Source organism: Salvelinus namaycush, chromosome 2 (assembly GCF_016432855.1).
Source record: "Salvelinus namaycush isolate Seneca chromosome 2, SaNama_1.0, whole genome shotgun sequence".
Lineage (NCBI taxonomy): Eukaryota > Metazoa > Chordata > Actinopteri > Salmoniformes > Salmonidae > Salvelinus > Salvelinus namaycush.
The window spans coordinates 21,558,233-21,576,441 of NC_052308.1; the positions used below are offsets into that span (position 1 = coordinate 21,558,233).

The window sequence follows — 18,209 nt, forward strand, 5'->3', positions numbered from 1 at the left end:
ATGTCCTTGTATTAGTGCCACTGTACATTGTCATTTCACTGCTTTATGAGTGGGACGCATCCTCCTGACATGGGCTGTATTTAACCAAAAATAGTTGTTAAAGCCTGATTCCATTAAAGCTCTGAGATTCATACAAGGTCTTTTGGTATTTAGCCTGGCGCCCTTTACCTTCTATTTAACTGCTTAATGGAAGGCACATACCCCTCCTTTTTAACCCTCTGTGTACTCTCTCTGGAAAACTATGGCTTTTAAAATAATGACACGCTTGTTAGGCACAACCGAGCACGGTAACGTCTAAGAGACACGGCACCTGAGGAAGCAGTGGAAGGAGTCAGGGGTCATAGGTCTGACCACTCCCATGCCAGAAGCAATGATAGGGGTGCCAAAATGTATTTGGTCCTTTGTCCTGATTGGTTAATGTCCACCCATAATTTATCCAATGAGTTGGAAGAGGCCATTAACGAATGTGCTTGCTTGGATGTTGTGTAGTTAACGTAAAAAAAAACAGCTTTTCAGCATTTTTCCACACAATTGCATTGATTTTTACCTCATCTCATAGAATTAAGTAGCGGCATCTTGGCTCATTGGAGGGCATTGAGATTAATTATTTGTAAAATGTTCAAAGTTGCAATCTGTTGCACTCTGGGCCACTAAGCTGTACGGGTGTGCGGGGTGTACGGGTGTGCGGGGTGTACGGGTGTGCGGGGTGTACGGGTGTGCGGGGTGTGCGGCTGCGCAGCTCCTGGGGCAGTCCCACGCAGAACAATTGCCAGCCCGCCCAGAGACGCACGAGATTGAACTTTACAAAAAGGTATTTTCTAACTTTAAACAGATACGATTTTCCAAGAGAAGCCTAGGTGCACATTTGAGATCGCAGAGCACATTTTTTTTTAACTTCTTTGCTAGTTAGTGAGTTAGTAGCCCGGTTATAGCGAATATTGGTCAGAAATGGGGGAGTGATTGCTTCCTTCAAGAGCACAAAACTTGTACATAACTAACCACGTTTCCATCCACAATTTTAATGCGAGTAAAGTCATACCGTATAGAAAAAAATCCCGACAGCTCTGATGGAAACAGGAAGTTTCGGTAATATTTTATAAATGCTGACAGAGCATTTGTTAATTTGACATGGTGGGATATTTTTGTGTCGGTAAAATTATGAGAGCAAAGGTCAGTGGAAATGACTTTATGCGCAAATACTGATATAATAACCATCACATAGAAGTAAACTTGGAGTCATGCAATGATATGGTGGTAAACCATGCAATTTATTAGGCTACATATGAACTTCACAGGCTGTTGAAAGTGCACACTATGAACTTAATGCTCCTTTCCAATAAATATCGAGGGTCTTATTCTGGTGACATGATGATCGATGCATGACTACCGTTTGACAAATACAAATATTCTCACTCTTATCCATAATAATTTCATAATGTAGACTAGCTTACCCGCACAGCTTATTTGTACTGTATCTGCGAGCTGTTGGCATGTGCCAAGATCAGAGTAGACCCATTTGCTATTTAACGCAAACGTTTTTGTGACAAAACTATAGAGTTAGAGTTGAAAATGCAATGGAAACACATTGAATATTCGGGACATGAAAATGTAAACGTAAAAATACTTTTTGTGTGCACTACATCATAACACACTGATTTTTCTCCACAAGTCAGTTTGGTGGAAACACCACTGGAGGGAAATGTGCACATTTTCTTTATGTAGCTACTGTCTTTGAAAAGCGAGTCAGGTAAAGAGCTTTTTTTTTACTGAAAGGGGCAGGGTCCTATTTTGAGACACGCTTGAATAGGCAAATAAGCCAATAGGCTGATGGTAACATACATCTTTGTATGATTCTCTGTATGGTAATATTAATGATAGCAATTACTTGTATTTTGTAAAGTCGTTTCTTGCAACATATAACACAACACAATGCAGTTGTCAGTCACCTATTTGGCCAATTGTGTTACAGATCATTTCTTATTTTTGTAAAGTAATTTGAGCTTTCTAACAAGTAAATCATCAGTCCCAAAATGATTCATGTTAATCCATGCATAATGTTTTCAAAAAGTCTCATGGAATGTAGGCCTACATTGAACACCACATATTGGCTATTGTAGGTGATATCATAGAAGTCATCCAATCACATTAACCGTTACTCTCTCGCGGGAATTCCACTAACGGTCCATATGTAGCCAAACGTAGCTGCTGCTGAATTCTGTTTAGTTGTGAATCTGATGCAGCCAAAGAGCTACTGCCCCCTTACCCAGGAAAGCACTGGACAACAGACAGCGACGTTGGACCATCGAAGAGGCGCAAATATGATGAGAACTACATTGACTTGGGGTTCACTTATATTGGGAGTAGTGCCTTCCCTCAGCCACAGTGTGTTATATGTGCAAAAGTACTATCTCACAACTCGATGAAACCTTCACTCTTGCGTAGACATTTAGAAACAAAACATGCCAATTTGAAAAATAAGCCACAGGAGTTTTTTGTGTGAGAATTAAGACGACTTTCAAGTAGTAAGACATGTATAAAAGCAACAGATACCATTAACTTCTTATGGCTGCATCCCGCTAACGGGATCGATATGACAACAGCCAGTGAATGTGCAGGGCGCCAAATTCAAACAACAGAAATCTCATAATTAAAATTCCTCAAACATACATGTGTCTTGTATCATTTTAAAGGTAATCTTGTTGTTAATCCCACCAAAGTGTCCGATTTCAAATATGCTTTTCAGCGAAAGCACTACAAACGATTATGTTAGGTCACCACCAAACCACAATAAGCACAGCCATTTTTCCAGCGAAATATAGCAGTCACAAAAAGAAGAAATAGAGATAAAATTAATCACTAACCTTTGATGATCTTCATCAGATGACACTCATAGGACTTCATGTTACACAATACATGCATGTTTTGTTTGATAAAGTTCATATTTATATAAAAAAATCTGAGTTTACATTGGCGCGTTACATTCACTAGTTCCAAAAACATCAAGTGATTTTGCATAGCCACATCTTTTCAACAGAAATACTCATCATAAATGTAGATGATAATACAAGTTATACACATGGAAATATAGATATACCTCTCCTTAATGCAACCGCTGTGTCAGATTTCAAAAATTGTTTACGGAAAAAGCAAACCATGCAATAATCTGAGACGGCGCTTAGAACAATAGCCAAATTAGCCGCCATGTTGGAGTCAACAGAAACCAGAAAATACATGATAAATGTTTCCTTAACTTTGATGAACTTCATCAGAATGCAGTCCTAGGAATCCCAGGTCCACAATAAATGCTTGATTTGTTCGATAATGTCCGTTATTTATGTCCAATTAGGTTACTTTGGTTAGCGCATTTGGTAAACAATTCCAAAGTCACAAAGCGCGTCCACTATGACGTGACGAAATGTCCAAAAGTTCCGTAACAGTCAGTAGAAACATGTCAAACGATGTATTGAATCAATCTTAAGAATGTTGTTAACATACATCTTGAATAACGTTCCAACCGGAGAATTACATTGACTTCAGTTGAGAGATGGAACGGAGCTGCCTATCACGTGAACGCGCGTGTTCAATGCGTGGTCACCTCATGGCAGTGATTACTCATTCCTGTCTCCTTCAGCCCCCCTTCACATTAGAGTCATCAGACAAAGTTCTATTGACTGTTGACATCTAGTGGAAGCCGTAGGAAGTGAAAACTCATCCATATCTCGCTGTAATTTCATTGGGAGCTTGGTTGAAAATCTAGCAGCCTCAGAAAAAATCCAAACAGGAAGTGGAACTTCTCAGGTTTTTGCCTTCCATATGAGTTCTGTTATACTCACAGACATAATTCAAACAGTTTTAGAAACTTCAGAGTGTTTTCTATCCAATACTAATAATAATATGCATATATTAGCAACTATGACTGAGGAGCAGGCTGTTTACTCTGGGCACCTCTGTGCACCTTTCATCCAAGCTACTCAATACTGCCCCTGCAGCCATAAGAAGTTAATAAGAAGGGGCTAGAAGAGTCTTATATGGTGAGCTACCGAGTGGCTAGGCCAGGCAAGCCCCATACTATTGTGGATGCCTTAATTCTTCCTGTGGCCGTGGATATGGCTAAGACAATGCTGGGGGAAAAGGCCCAAAAAACTATACAGACAATGCCTTCATCAAACAACACTGTTTCAAGATGCATCAAGTGACATGGCAGGAGATGTTTTGAAACAATTACTGCTTTGCATACAAGCCAGTGAATTCTATGCGTTACAGCTGGATGAGTCAACAGACGTGGCGGGCCTGACACAGCTCCTGGTATATGTCCGTTACGTTTATGGGGGGTCAATTAAGGAAGACATCCTCTTCTGAAAACCCCTGGAAACCAGGACAAAAGGAGTGGATATTTTTAAAGTCTGGACAGCTTTGTGACATCAAATGGACTTTGGTGGTCAAGATGTGTTGGTATCTGTACTGATGGCCAAAAGCCATGACAGTGAGACATAGTGGAGTGGTAACGAGCATGAAAGCAGTTGCTCCCGACGCCACTTGGGTACACTGTAGCATCCACCGAGAGGCTCTTGCTGCCAAAGGAATGCCTGACAGCTTGAAAGACATTTTGGACACTACAGTGAAAATGGTTAAATTTGTTAAAGCCAGGCCCCTGAACTCTCGTGTACAGAACATACAGAAGTGCGCTGGTTATCAAGGGGCAAAGTTTTGACACATTGTTTTTAATTGAGAGACGAGCTTAAAGTTTTCTTTACTGACCATAATTTTCACTTGTCTGACCACTTGCGTGATGACGAGTTTCTCACACGACTGGCCTATCTGGGTGATGTTTCTTACAAAGAGCTCTTCTCTTTCTGCATTAACAAGGACAACACACAGGTCTTTCCATCATTGTATGATTTTTTGTGTGCAAATGAACTCAAGCTTACGGACAATGTCAAATGTGATATAGCGAAGCACCTGAGTGAGTTGGGTGCGCAATTACGCAGGTACTTTCCCGAAATGGATGACACAAGCAACTGAAGTTGTTATCCCTTTCATGCCCTGCCTCCAGTCCACTTACCGATATCTGAACAAGAGAGCCTCATCGAAATTTCAACAAGCGGTTCTGTGAAAATTGAATTTAATCAGAGGCCACTGACAGATTTCTGGATTGGGCTGTGCTCAGAGTATCCTGCCTTGGCAAATCGTGCTGTTAAGACACTGATGACCTTTGCAACCACGTACCTATGTGAGAGTGGATTCTCGGGACCTCACTAGCATGAAAACTAAATACAGGCACAGACTGTGTGTGTGAAATGATTTAAGACTGAGACTCTCCACAATTCAACCCAATATTGCAGAGTTATGTGAATCCTTTCAAGCACACCCTTCTCATTAACCTGTGGTGAGTTATTAACAATTTTCGATGAACAATAAAGTTGTATATGTGAGATGGCTAAATAAAGAACAAAATTATTGATTATTATTATATTATTATTTGTGCCCTGGTCCTATAAGACCTCTTTGTCACTTCCCACGAGCTGGATTGTGACAAAAACTCACACTCATTCTTATGTTTAACAAGTGTATCGTATAGTGTGTGTGTGGCAGGCTTACAATGATGGCAAAAAACAACATTTGAGAGTGTTCTGACCCCGGTGCTGGAGGGGGTACACAGCTGGAGGTTGAACGTTTGAAGGGGTATGGCACTATAAAACGTTTGGGAACCACTGGTCTAACACATTACTTTCTGTATAATCTTCCAACTCAAGCCACATTCAGAATATAATTGTATCTTTTCTTTTATATGTGTTGCTTACAATACCTTACAAATGTTGAGCAATAGTTAAATATTACGTTTCTCTCGTCACACAAGATAACTAGCCATTATTTGTGTATAAAGGTCAACGATTGTGGCTGGCAATCAATAGCTGAACTGTATCTCTGTGTAACTAACTCCAAACAAAGGAACTGGGAAACACGCACCTGTAGTGTATTGTGCCCTACAGTGACACATTTAACACAGTTTGAATATTGAACACAGCTCAGTGTATGTTGTTAGGCTAGGAGGGCTCAGACTGATTTCCTGCTGTTGTTGACGACCATGCTATTGAGTAGTGGGCTAATAGACAGTACCCAACCTTCTCCAACAATGCTATACAGTGCATTCGGAAAGTATTCAGACCCTTTGACTTTTTCCACATTTTGTTATTCTAAAATTTATGAAATCGTTTTTTTCTCTCATCAATCTACACACAATACCCCATAATGACAAAGCAAAAACAGGGTTTTAGACATTTTTGCTAATGTATTCACACAAAAAAAATGAAATGAAGAAAAACTATACATAAGTATTCAGACACTTTAGTCATTACTTTGTTGAAGCGCCTTTGGCAGCGATTACAGCCTCAAGTCTTCTTGGGTATAACACTTCAAGCTTGGCACACCTGAATTTGGGGAGTTTCTCCCATTCTTCTCTGCAGATCCTCTCAAGCTCTGTCAGGTTGGATGGGGAGCGTCGCTGCACAACTATTTTCAGGTCTCTCCAGAGATGTTAGCTCTGGCTGGGCCACTTACTTTGCTCCATTTATCTTTCCATCTATCCTGACTAGTCTACCTGGCCCTGCCCCTGAAAAACATCCCCACAGCATGATTCTACCACCACCATGCTTCACCGTAGGGATGGTATTGGCCAGGTGATGAGCGGTGCCTGGTTTATTCCAGACGTGACGCTGGGCATTCAGGCCAAAGAGTTCAATTTTGGTTTCATCAGACCAGAGAATCTTTTTTCTCATGGTCTGAGAGTCCTTTAGGTGCAAAACTCAAAGCGGCCTGTCATGTGCCTTTTACTGAGGAGTGGCTTCCGTCTGGCCACTCTACCATAAAGGCCTGATTGGTGGAGTGCTGCAGAGATGGTTGTCATTCTGGAAGGTTCTCCCATCTCCACAGAGGAACTCCAGAACTCTGTCAGAGTGACCATCGGGTTTTTGGTCACCTCCCTGACCAAGGCCCTTCGCCCCCGATTGCTCAGTTTGGCCGGGCGGCTAGCTCTAGGAAGAGTCTGGGTGGTTCCAAACTTCTTCTATTTAAGAATGATGGAGGCCATTGTGTTCTTGGGGACCTTCAATGCTGCAGAATGTGTTGGTACCCTTCCCCAGATCTGTGCCTTGACGCGATCCTGTCTCGGAGCTCTACGGACAATTCCTTTCAACCTCATGGCTTGGTTTTTTTCTCTGACATGCACTGTCAACTGTGGGACTTTATATAGACAGGTGTGTGCCTTTCAAAATAATGTCCAATCAGTTGAATTTACCACAGGTGGACTCCAATCAAGTTGTAGAAACATCTCCAGGATGATCAATGGAAACTGGATGTACCTGAGCTCAATTTCGAGACTCATAGCAAAGGGTACTTATTTATAAGGTTTTTCTGTTTTTTTATGTTGAACAAATTAGAAAACATTTCTAAAAAACTGTTTTCGCTTTATCATTTGGGGTTATTGTGTGTAGATTGATGAGTTAAAAAAATAAATATCTATTTTAGAATAAGGCTGTAACGTAAGAAAATGTGTAAAAAGTCAAGGGGTCTGAATACTTTCCGAATGCACTGTAGTCATAACTGTAGAAAGACGCAAAGACTCAAGAGTTGTCAATGTACACTAGCAGTGTGCAACTGGGTAAGTTTACCCCGCAAGATCAGTGTTTCTAATAATATGACCCTCGTATGGTTTAGGCACACAGCGTTAATTAGATAAGTTCATAGGCTAACCTTCCTTTCCCTTGGAAAATGTATCTGACACATTTCCTCCTCTGAAGTCCACTCCTGGGAACGGGCCCTGCACGAATTCTAGTAAAAATTATTAAAAAATATATGACACATTTTAAGTAATGTTAAAACAATAAGAGCTTTTGCAGATCCCATAGGATGCGGAGAGATTGAAGTCTGTGTTTTTCTTTCAGCATGCGTGTTTGACAGGTCTAATTGAAAAGATGAGCTTGAGAGTAGCGAGGCCTGCTTTTCCCATGCATCAGATCTGTTCAGAAAAGAGCCCCAGGTCTCTCGATGTCTGTCCTCTCGCTGCAGTGTTATCGATGTGAGCCTCATGTGAGGGAGATTATCAAAGTCAAATGAAGGAGAGTCACTGAGGAATGTGTTGTGAACCACTCCTGAAGCAGCTCCATCTCCACACCACACCATTACTATTCCATTAATGTACAAGCGGCTTTAAACTCATTAGACTTTTCTATTTACTTAGTCTCAATCGGCCGTGGTTGTACTAAAAATACCATGCCCTGCCTTACTTTTTCACATTCCGTCATTGTCTCTTCCCAGCAGGCCTGTACGTTAGGTGTATATGGGACGGCTTCATGCCAAGGAGACAAACTGTTTTGTGTATTTTCGGGAATGATCTGTCTACTTAGCCTCCCTACTGGAGAGTGTGCCTTCTGCTCCCATCCTTATTGTTCATTTAAATGAGCTTGTAGCATGATAATATGTTCATTTTCATATGAATCATCATCCTCAGCATCAGTGGATGTCAAGCACTTTTCTCTGTACATGGTGTAGTAATACATTTGAATCTGGATTTCACGCTAGAGGATCCCATTATATTCTTCACAATGTGTCATAAATATGTGTTTGGGCTCTTAGCTGTTGTTCCTTTGCCCTCACTATATGGGGGTAAATGGGTTTGGGGCCTAACTGAAATGACTATGAGGGTTGTTTGGGAGAGGAGAGGAGACGGGAAACTAAACAGTCAGGGTAGCTAGGCCTCTCTGACTGGATTCAGATGAGCAGATGGCAACTTGTATGCATGAATAATTCATGCACAAGGTGACGTGCAGCTTGAAATTCCCCACACCAATTTCTCTTTCATGCTTGTTGTAATCGTTAGCTGTTTCTGAATAGTGTATTATTTGCTCTAATGCAAATAGAGTAACACAGATCAGTGCGTTAGACTCAAAGTCACGCTAGTATTATTTTTAAAGAAATCAAAATAGATACAGTATTCATTGTATACCCAGATTATTGATTCCAGTATTATCTGGGTTAAAAACAGGGCACTTGCAGTTCAATTATTTCTCTGTTTGTCAGATGAAAACAACATTGCTTGTTTTTCCATCAACCTGTCCTGATGTTTTTAGGAACAGATTCAGGAGCCCTCAGACGTCCTTTGTTGTTGCCAAGCCCTAGTTACTGAATAATTGAAGCAAGTAAATGTTTAACATGTTTTACAAGTTCCTTGCTGTGGTGTTTTTGAAGACGCTCTATATTTTGTCTGTTGTCAAAGTGTTGTGTCTCAACCACCGTGTTTTCCCTCAATTCTGAGGAGACCCTCTTCACCAGCCCACCGCACCCTCCCCCCCCCCCTCCACCCCCCCTTTGTTCACATTCATGATGGCCGCCAGGCTAGCAGCTGTAACACACCACCTTAATGCTTCTTCAAATGTCAGGAGAATGACTGTTTGTTTGTCTTGAGTTTCCCCCAGCTGTTTATTCTAGCTGGCTCTGCCTTTGCATCGACAATGATTCCCTAAGCCTAGCCCCTTTCTCCTCCCAGAGCCTGTTTACATTAGGTCTGCCATGAGTGTCACCTATGAAATCTGTTGATTATTCCACCTGGTTAATGTTAAATTGGTCCTGCAAGGTGATGTGTTTGTTCATAAACACAAATCCTCGCTCACCCTGTTTACTGTAGCCATGGCAGAAATCAGTTCATAAACAAATAGCCGCTTTGTTTGCTGGTGTGAGTGAGTGGTTGGTTAACCCCTATAAGGTCTGGAAGGAACTTTTAAAAAGCTTCTGTGTGTCTGTGAAAAAGGGGTGAGGAGGGAGAGAGGGGAGGCCTGTTCCTACAATGTTGTCATAGTAGTCTTGAGATAGGCTTTGCTTATCTGCGACTTTTTGTTGAAGTGGCTGGTGAGATTAGTGCTTGTTTGGTCTCACTGTGAAGTCTCCGTTGGCGGAATGTCATCAATGCTGTCAATTTACCTTCTCAGAGAAGAGAAGGGCGAGGGATTCTTTGTTGAGTGCCAAGCGAGCCCAGATATTGTGGCAACCACTTCTGAGGGATGTGTGTGGTTCTGTATTATGGAGGTCTAGGCTACATTAAAGTAAAGACCAAGGAGATGAGGGAGGGAGGGCAGGCCACTGGCTGTTCTATGACTGTGGGAGGGTTCAGGGGCCCAGCCCAATTCAGACTTTCAGTTCTGTTCTGCACAAGCCAGTAGAGGGGTTCAGTTCTTTGAATAGTTTATTTTGTATTATGAGAGGATTAACTGTAGTTCATTGAACAAATGTTCGTTCAGCTATTTGTAAACGAGAAAAAGAGATTTTCTCTCATGTTTGTCGAGCCAAAATAAAGCTGAACACAAAACTCTCCAAACCTTGTAAACCCCTTCCAGGGGAAGCGTTATGGTGATGCACCACCTTGGTACAACCTCTTTATGTTGTCTAGTCTAGCAACCAAGCCAACCTAAACAGGCAGCATCAGAGTGAACCTCTCCCGTTGTCATCTCCTTTGTCTGTGTCTTTATCTCCTCCCCAACAATGTTGTGCTTGTGTTGTGTGCTTGTGTTATGTGCTTGTGTAAACAGGAGCTATGTGATAACTATGCAGACCAGAACAGGTGGCCATAAAGGGTTTACTGTCATGAGCATTAGTGAAAAGTAAAACATGGGGAAAGGCCACGCCACAGCTGTGCAGGCCGACCCTACCTTGGATTGTTGACTGAATTTTTGAGCTCTTCAATTCCAGGCTGCCATGACAAGGGACAGGCTTGTAGAGTTCTATTGAGTGGAACGATAGGCTTGATTAGTCCTTGGTGCCCTGCCATGCTCTGAACCCGTCTCGTCAGGTAGGAGTTGCATGTGACTGTGTTTGGACTGTACTCCCCTTATTCGACGAACAAAACCATCACCAAACAGAAACTCTGACCTTTTTTATGATCCACTGTTTGTTCCAAACACTTGTTGTGTTTTGCAACCAGACCCTCCCCCCCACCCTCTTTAGAAGAACAGACGTCTGAGGATCAACAGAGAAGCATAGCATCTGTTTTGTGGACCTCTGTTACCTCATGGAATGTTCATTATTTTGGGTTCTTTGTTTTTCTTGTTTTTCTTTTTATATTTAGGGCTGACATGCCTCATAAACAAGCAGGCCTGTTTCTCATCAACTGCCCCCTCATTTCTGTTTGAATATGTGTGTGTGTTTATTTCTGTGTGTATGTGTGTATGGCTGTTTGTGTCTGTGTTTGTGCATTCGTGGGTGCTTGCATGAATGCGTATTTTCCAACCATGCTAAGTATAGTACCTTTAGCGAGACACTTGACTGATAATTCACCCTGAATATGTATTGTTGTATAAATGGATTTAGTAAAAAAACAAATTAACTGCAAGCTATTTGAGTCATCATCACAGATAAAAGTATCCTCTGAGCAAACTGAACATAAATGAGTAGATAAATGAATGAGGGGCCCTGTCACGTGGTAGACGAGTTGCCTGTGCCTGATAGCCTACATGAAGTTGCTGTGTCTCTGCCTCAGTGCAGCTCAGATTAACATTGTTGTCACTAGATAACTTTCCGATAAGGCTCGTTCCTATCTGGGTGATATTTATGATGGATAATGCACATTTTCCATTTTCTTTATTTCTCTCTTTTTTGCAGCTTTGAATTATTCTGCAGTAAAATTAATGAGAAAGTAGATTTATGGGTTTCATTTGTTTGTCAATTCGAAAATGAATTGGGTGTTAATTTTAGCCGTCCCTCATCAGTGCCGGTTCCAAGCATGTGCGCCTTACTTTGCATTCATTTTAGCCTTACTCTCCTTCATTGTGGGTCACAAGTTTTGCATACATTAAAATAGCCCCGCGGCTCATTCTCTTGATTACTTTTGGAGATGCCTTGCATTCGTAAATGTACGCCTTTCCGTTATAATTACGAAAATTTTGCATGGAATGACAGTGCATGCATAATAGGCATTACTTTCCCCTTTTATGTAGCTTTAGAGAGAGAAAAACAGACTCAGTCCATTTTTTTATGTGTGGAAAAATGTATTTTATTTGAAAAAGAAGTGGGGGTGAATAGCGTCAGCATGTGGTTTATTTCAAATCACATTTCATTTGGCCTGAGAATGTATTTCTAATTGGTGTCTCAGAAGGAAGGGGAGTTTGTATGAGCTGAGCTGACCTGAGCTGAGCAGCCGGCTGACTCTTGTAGTTGTGGCTGACTCTCTCTCTTCCATCCCACAGTATTCCTCTTGCTCACTCCTTGTTTACAAAATCCTGTTATGGAGGGAGGCTGTGCCAGACTGAAGGGGTCAACCAGGTCAACATCTGTCTGGAGAGAGGGAGAGAGAGTGGGCTGAGCTGGAGGCTTGAGGCCAGAGCCCAGAACCAAGAAAACACAGCCCATAGCCTGGGCACGTCAGCCCATAGCCTGGGCCCAACAGTCTGTAGCTTGGGCCCGACAGCCCATAGCCTGCAGGCAGAGAGGCAGGGGCTCAGAATGAGATGTATTTATTATTTATTTAACCAGGTGAGTGGACTGAGAATACATTCTCATTTGCAGCATGGCCCTGGGGACAGTAAAAAAACATAGGCCTAGTTACTTACATACAAGATATATGAAAGCACAAAAAACATCACAATAAAGTCAAATCTAAAATAAATTACAAGATCAATCATAGAATCGTAAAAAACAAACACATTCTTCCTTAAAATGGTCCTCACATAGCCGTCTGAACTGCTTTAGATGCACCATTGAATTTCAGTGTATTCTGTAGACAATTCCACAAGCAAGATAGCAAAATAGCTAAAGGTAGATTTACTTAACTGTTGAGATCGAAGGGACCTCTAGAGTTAACCATTCCTGAGATTGTGTCTGATAGCTTGTATTTTTGTAGGTTACCAGAGAAGTGAGGTACGGTGGTAGTTTACGTAAGAGGGCTTTATAGACAAAAAGAGCGTAATGCATAGATCTGCGAGACTTCAAAGAGGGCCAGCCTACTTTCTCATATAGAGTACATTAATGTGTGCTGAACCTATCGCCCGTAATGAAGCGTAATGCTATACAGCGTCCAGTGGTTTCAATATAGTGGCAGCTGCATTCATATCAATTATATCTCCATATTGTAAGATCGGAATCAATATAGACAAAATTATTTGTTTTCTGCTATTTAACGTAAGGCATATTCCTGTAAAAGAAGTCCATTTAAATTAATAACTTCATAACTAACTCATCAACATGTATTTTGAATGAAAGCCTATCGCCAATCCAGATTCCCAGATATTTATACGCGGGAACACATCCAAAGTATACTGAACAAAAATATAAACGCAACATGTAAAGTGTTGGTTCCATGTTCATGAGCTGAAATAAAGGATCCCAGAAATGTTCCATACGGACAAAAAGTTATTTCTCTCAAATGTTGTGCACAAATTTGTTTAAATCCTTGTTAGTTAGCATTTCTCATTTGCCAAGATAATCCATCCATCTGACAGGTGGTAGCATATAGAGAAGCTGAATAAACAGCATGATCGTTACACAGGTTCACCTTGTGCTAGGAACAATAAAAGGCCACTAAAATGTGCAGTTTTGTCACAAAACACAATGCCACAGATGTCTTTTGAGAGAGCGTGCAATCGGCATGCGGACTGCAGGAATGTCCACCAGAGCTGTTGCCAGAGAATTTAATGTTAATTTCTCTGCCATAAGCCGCCTCCAATGTAATTTTAGATAATTTGACAGTACGTCCAACCGCAGACCACGTTTAACCATGCCAGCCCAGGACCTCCACATTCGGCTTCTTCACCTACAGAATCGTCTGAGACCAGCCACCCGGACAGCTAATGAAACTGAGTTTGCACAACTAAAGAATTTTGGCACAAACTGTCAGAAATCGTCTCAGGGAAGCTCATCTGTGTGCTCGTCGTCCTCACCAGGGTCTGGACCTGACTGCAGTTCGGCATCATAACCAACTTCAGTGGGAAAATGCTCACCATCAATGGCTACTGACATACTGGAGAGGTGTGCTGTTCACGGATTAATCCAGGTTTCAACTGTACCGGGCAGATGGCAGACAGCGTGTATTGCGTCGTGTGGGCGAGCGGTTTGCTGATGTCAATGTTGTGAACAGAGTGACCCATGGTGGTGGTGGAATTATACTATGGGCAGGCATAAGCTATTGACAATGAACACAATTGCGTTTTATCGATGGCAATGCACAGAGATACCGTGACGAGATCCTGAGGCCCATTGTCGTGCCGTTCATCCGCCGCCATCATCTCATGTTTCAGCATGATTATGCACGGCCCCATGTCGCAAGGATCTGTACACAATTCCTGGAAGCTGAAAATGTCCCAGTTCTTCTATGGCCTGCATACTCACCAGACATGCCACCCATTGAGCATGTTTGGGATGCTCTTGATCGACATGTACGACAGCGTGTTCCAGTTCCCGCCAATATCCAGCATCTTCACACAGCCATTGACGAGTGGGACAACATTACACAGGCCACAATCAACAGCCTGATCAACTCTATGTGAAGGAGATGTGTCACACTGCATGAGGCAAATGGTGGTCACACCAGATACTGGCTGGTTTTCCGATCCACACTCCTAACTTTTTTTTAAGTTATCTGTGACCAACAGATGCATATCTGTATTCCCAGTCATGTGAAATCCATAGATTAGGGCCTAATGAATTTATTTAAATTGACTGATTTCCTTTTATGAACTGTAACTCAGTAAAATCTTTTAAATTGTTGCATGTTGCGTTTATATTTTTGTTCAGTGTACGTAGCATAAATCATTCGATACATTTCTATGTGAATGGGAAAACAACATGTTTGATTTTAAAAGGCATTAAGCACTAACTTTAGTTCAACAAAGGCCCTCTGTAGGGCAATAAAGGCAGGCTGAAGCTCCAAAAGAGCCTGCTCAGCCATTGGGGAAATAGCATACACAACAGTTGAGGTGAAGGGGCGGTTGACATACAACTGAAACAATACCGACCACATTATTTGATGAGGACTCACTAGGATGTTCTGCTTGCAAGAAGATCAGAGACATTCTTCCTTGTAAAGATTAAAATTATAGTGCACTATGGTGATTATTATTATAGTGGTAGCTACTGATTTTACTACTTGTAGCTTACAAGTACTGATGATGATAGTACTGAAATAGTTAGGCCTGTAACATTTTAATTTATTGTTTTAACGACCTATACCAGGATTCTCCAACTGGCGACCCGTGGGTGGTTTTATTTGCCCCCCCCTCCCCAATTTTTGTAAGCAAAAAAAGTATTTATTTTTTTGTTGGGGGGGTAACATTTTCATTGTTGGACATAAGACTAGAAACACCAGGAAATCACCTCCAAGTGATTTTAATTTGGAAATCCTTTAATCCCATGCATAATAAAGAGATATATGTGATCGGATACAAATGTAAGCAAGGTTTGAAATTATTATGTTTTAGTCAAATATTATACAGTATCTGTTTGGACTTCTTGCGGTCAATTTGCAGTCTACATATTATTTGTAATTATGTTTCGGGCCCCCGACCATCCGCTCAAGAAAAAAACGGCCCTCGGCTGAATCTAGTTGATGATCTCTGAGCTATACTATTCTATTCTATTGTTATCTTGCTTATTTTGTTTTCTGATATTAAATGTGAACATAACAATCTGTCAAGCTCCATTTGATGTCTGTCAGACAGAGTGAGTCCCCATTGTGGCTCCTCTGCTGTGGGCCGGCTGTGCCTTGTTTCAAATAAAATAAAATAAAATTGTATTAGTCACATGCGCCGAATACAACCGGTGTAGACCTTACAGTGAAATGCTTACTTACAAGCCTCTAACCGACAATGCAGTTTCAAAAAAATACGTATAAGAACAATAAATAAATGTAACAAGTAATTAAAGAGCAGCAGTAAAATAACAATAGCGAGACTATATACAGGGGGGTACCGGTACAGAGTCAATGTGCGGGGGGCACCGGTTAGTTGAGGTAATATGTACCATGTAGGTAGAGTTATTAAAGTGACTATGCATAGATGATAACAACAGAGAGTAGAAGCGGTATAAAAAGGGGGGTAGCCAATAGTCTGGGTAGCCATTTGATTAGGTGTTCAGGAGTCTTATGGCTTGGGGGTAGAAGATGTTTAGAAGCCTCTTGGACCTAGACTTGGGGCTCCGGTACCGCTTGCTGTGCGGTAGCAGAGAGAACAGTCTTTGACTATGGTGGCTGGAGTCTTTGTCAATTTTTAGGGCCTTCCTCTGACACCGCCTGGTATAGAGGTCTTGGATGGCAGGAAGCTTGCCCCAGTGATGGTCTGTGCCGTTCGCACTACCCTCTGTAGTGCCTTGCGGTCAGAGGCCGAGCAGTTGCCATACCAGGCAGTGATGCAACCAGTCAGGATGCTCTCGATGGTGCAGCTGTAGAACCTTTTGAGGATCTGAGGACCCATGCCAAATATTTTCAGTCTCCTGAGGGGGAATAGGTTTTGTAGTGCCCTCTTCATGACTGTCTTGGTGACTGTCTTGGTGCTTGGACCATGTTAGTTTGTTGGTGATGTGGACACTAAGGAACTTGAAGCTCTCAACCTGCTCCACTGCAGCCCCGTCGATGAGAATGGGGGAGTGCTCGGTCATCTTTTTCCTGTAGTCCACAATCATCTCCTTTGTCTTGATCACGATGAGGGAGAGGTTGTTGTCCTGGCACCGCACGACCAGGTCTCTGACCTCCTCCATATAGGCTGTCTCTTGTTTAGATTGGCATCTCAGGAGACTCAGCCCCTCTGTTGAGCACACATTAACACGTACTGGCCTCCCTATAACACGGCTTAAACACAACATTTTAAATCTGCATTTAGTCTCATTTCCACCATCTTTCATGACGAGGCCCAATGTTTTAAGGGCATTTATTCTACTTTGTATAAACCGTTAATCAGCCAAGTTAATTTACTTCTGCCTGACTTGGTCAGCTTCATTAACTGCTTTGGAGTTGGGCAACTAGACGCGCCTCCCGCCGCACCAGGCTTGTGACCAACACAAAAGATGTAAATCTCACCACTGATTTCAGGAATGCAGACCCAGATAAGCATCAGTGTCGTTCAGTTCATACTCATCCCAGGAGCGAGGGGAGGGAGTTGGGATGGGGGGTGAGAGGATGTCTGTCTGGCTTGTGTATCATCAAAATGAGAAACAATAAGGACTTGAAAATTAAAAAAATCTACGGCTGAATATTTTTTTTATTTTAGTTGGATTATAGAATTACATGCAATTATAGAGCATATGTAACCATTTGTATACAGCACATTCTCCTTTAAAATGAAGTAATAACAGAAAATGTTTTTGGTATAGACTCATATGTTGGTCTTAATTGAGCACCGCATAGGATTTGAGTGTTTTAAAATGGATGTTTCTCATGGAGATCCTTTGGCAGGCAGGCACGCCCACCCGTTGGACCTGTTTCCCATTAAAAAGCCATTCTGCGTGGTTCTTCTGGGAGTAAATATATCAATTTCCATAGAAAGTGTTTTGTTTGTGAGGGTGAGTGTTTTCTTGGACTCCACTGCTTTGCCTCACTGAGGTTAGGTTTCTCTCAGATGTGTGTTTTTATCCCCTGCCTTCCACACAGCCGTGAAGCAGAACACTAACAGAACCTGAGCCATGCTCCTTCGTCCAGCCCAGTATGGACATGTCATCTGCAAGTATCTAGTCCGGAAAGACAAAGCAAAAGACTAGTTCATCACCCAGTGGAAGGAGAGTCTATGAGTACAATGCAAACAAACAAGCAAACAAGAAACAGTCAGGAATGAACCAATAGAAAAAGCTGTTATAGAAGTGAACTCGTGTGGTAAGGAAATGACACATGTTTACAGTTTGGCCCAGGTTAAAACGTACTGTATCCCCTGTACTGTGCCTTGTTTTAACAGCTGTTTCTCCTACTCCCTGCTGTCTCAGGTTTTTAAGTCATGATGCAAGAATCTGGGACCGAGGCGGCAAGCAACGGTCCAGCCAGTCAGAACAGAGCAGCGAGCGTGGAGGACGGAGCCAGGGACGCGAGGCCCAAGAGCGCCACGTCAGTGGACGTCACTGCAGCTGACCTGATCCATCTCCAGCAGCAGCAGGTCAACTAGGTTCCTCTCTTCACACCTGTCTTAATTAAAGGAATAATCCCCTCAAAAACTATCTTTTGGTATTTGTTTCATTATTCCACTGTTGTTACA

The 18,209-nt window shown here is 42.0% G+C and overlaps 1 protein-coding gene across 9 annotated transcripts in view; it reads left to right on the forward strand.

Annotated features, from left to right (window-relative positions):
- LOC120060082 (forkhead box protein P1-B-like) overlaps nt 1–18,209 on the forward strand; it is a 236,240-nt gene that overhangs the window by 111,724 nt on the left and 106,307 nt on the right. For 8 of the 9 annotated variants that reach the window (XM_039009214.1, XM_039009198.1, XM_039009205.1 and 5 more), the window contains one exon: nt 17,944–18,110. In XM_039009214.1, coding sequence (XP_038865142.1) covers nt 17,955–18,110 — 156 coding nt within the window. In that variant the 5' untranslated portion in view covers nt 17,944–17,954. Of the gene's footprint in view, nt 1–12,481; nt 12,517–17,943; nt 18,111–18,209 lie in introns of those variants that run through there. The other variant, XM_039009172.1, reaches the window with a different exon arrangement.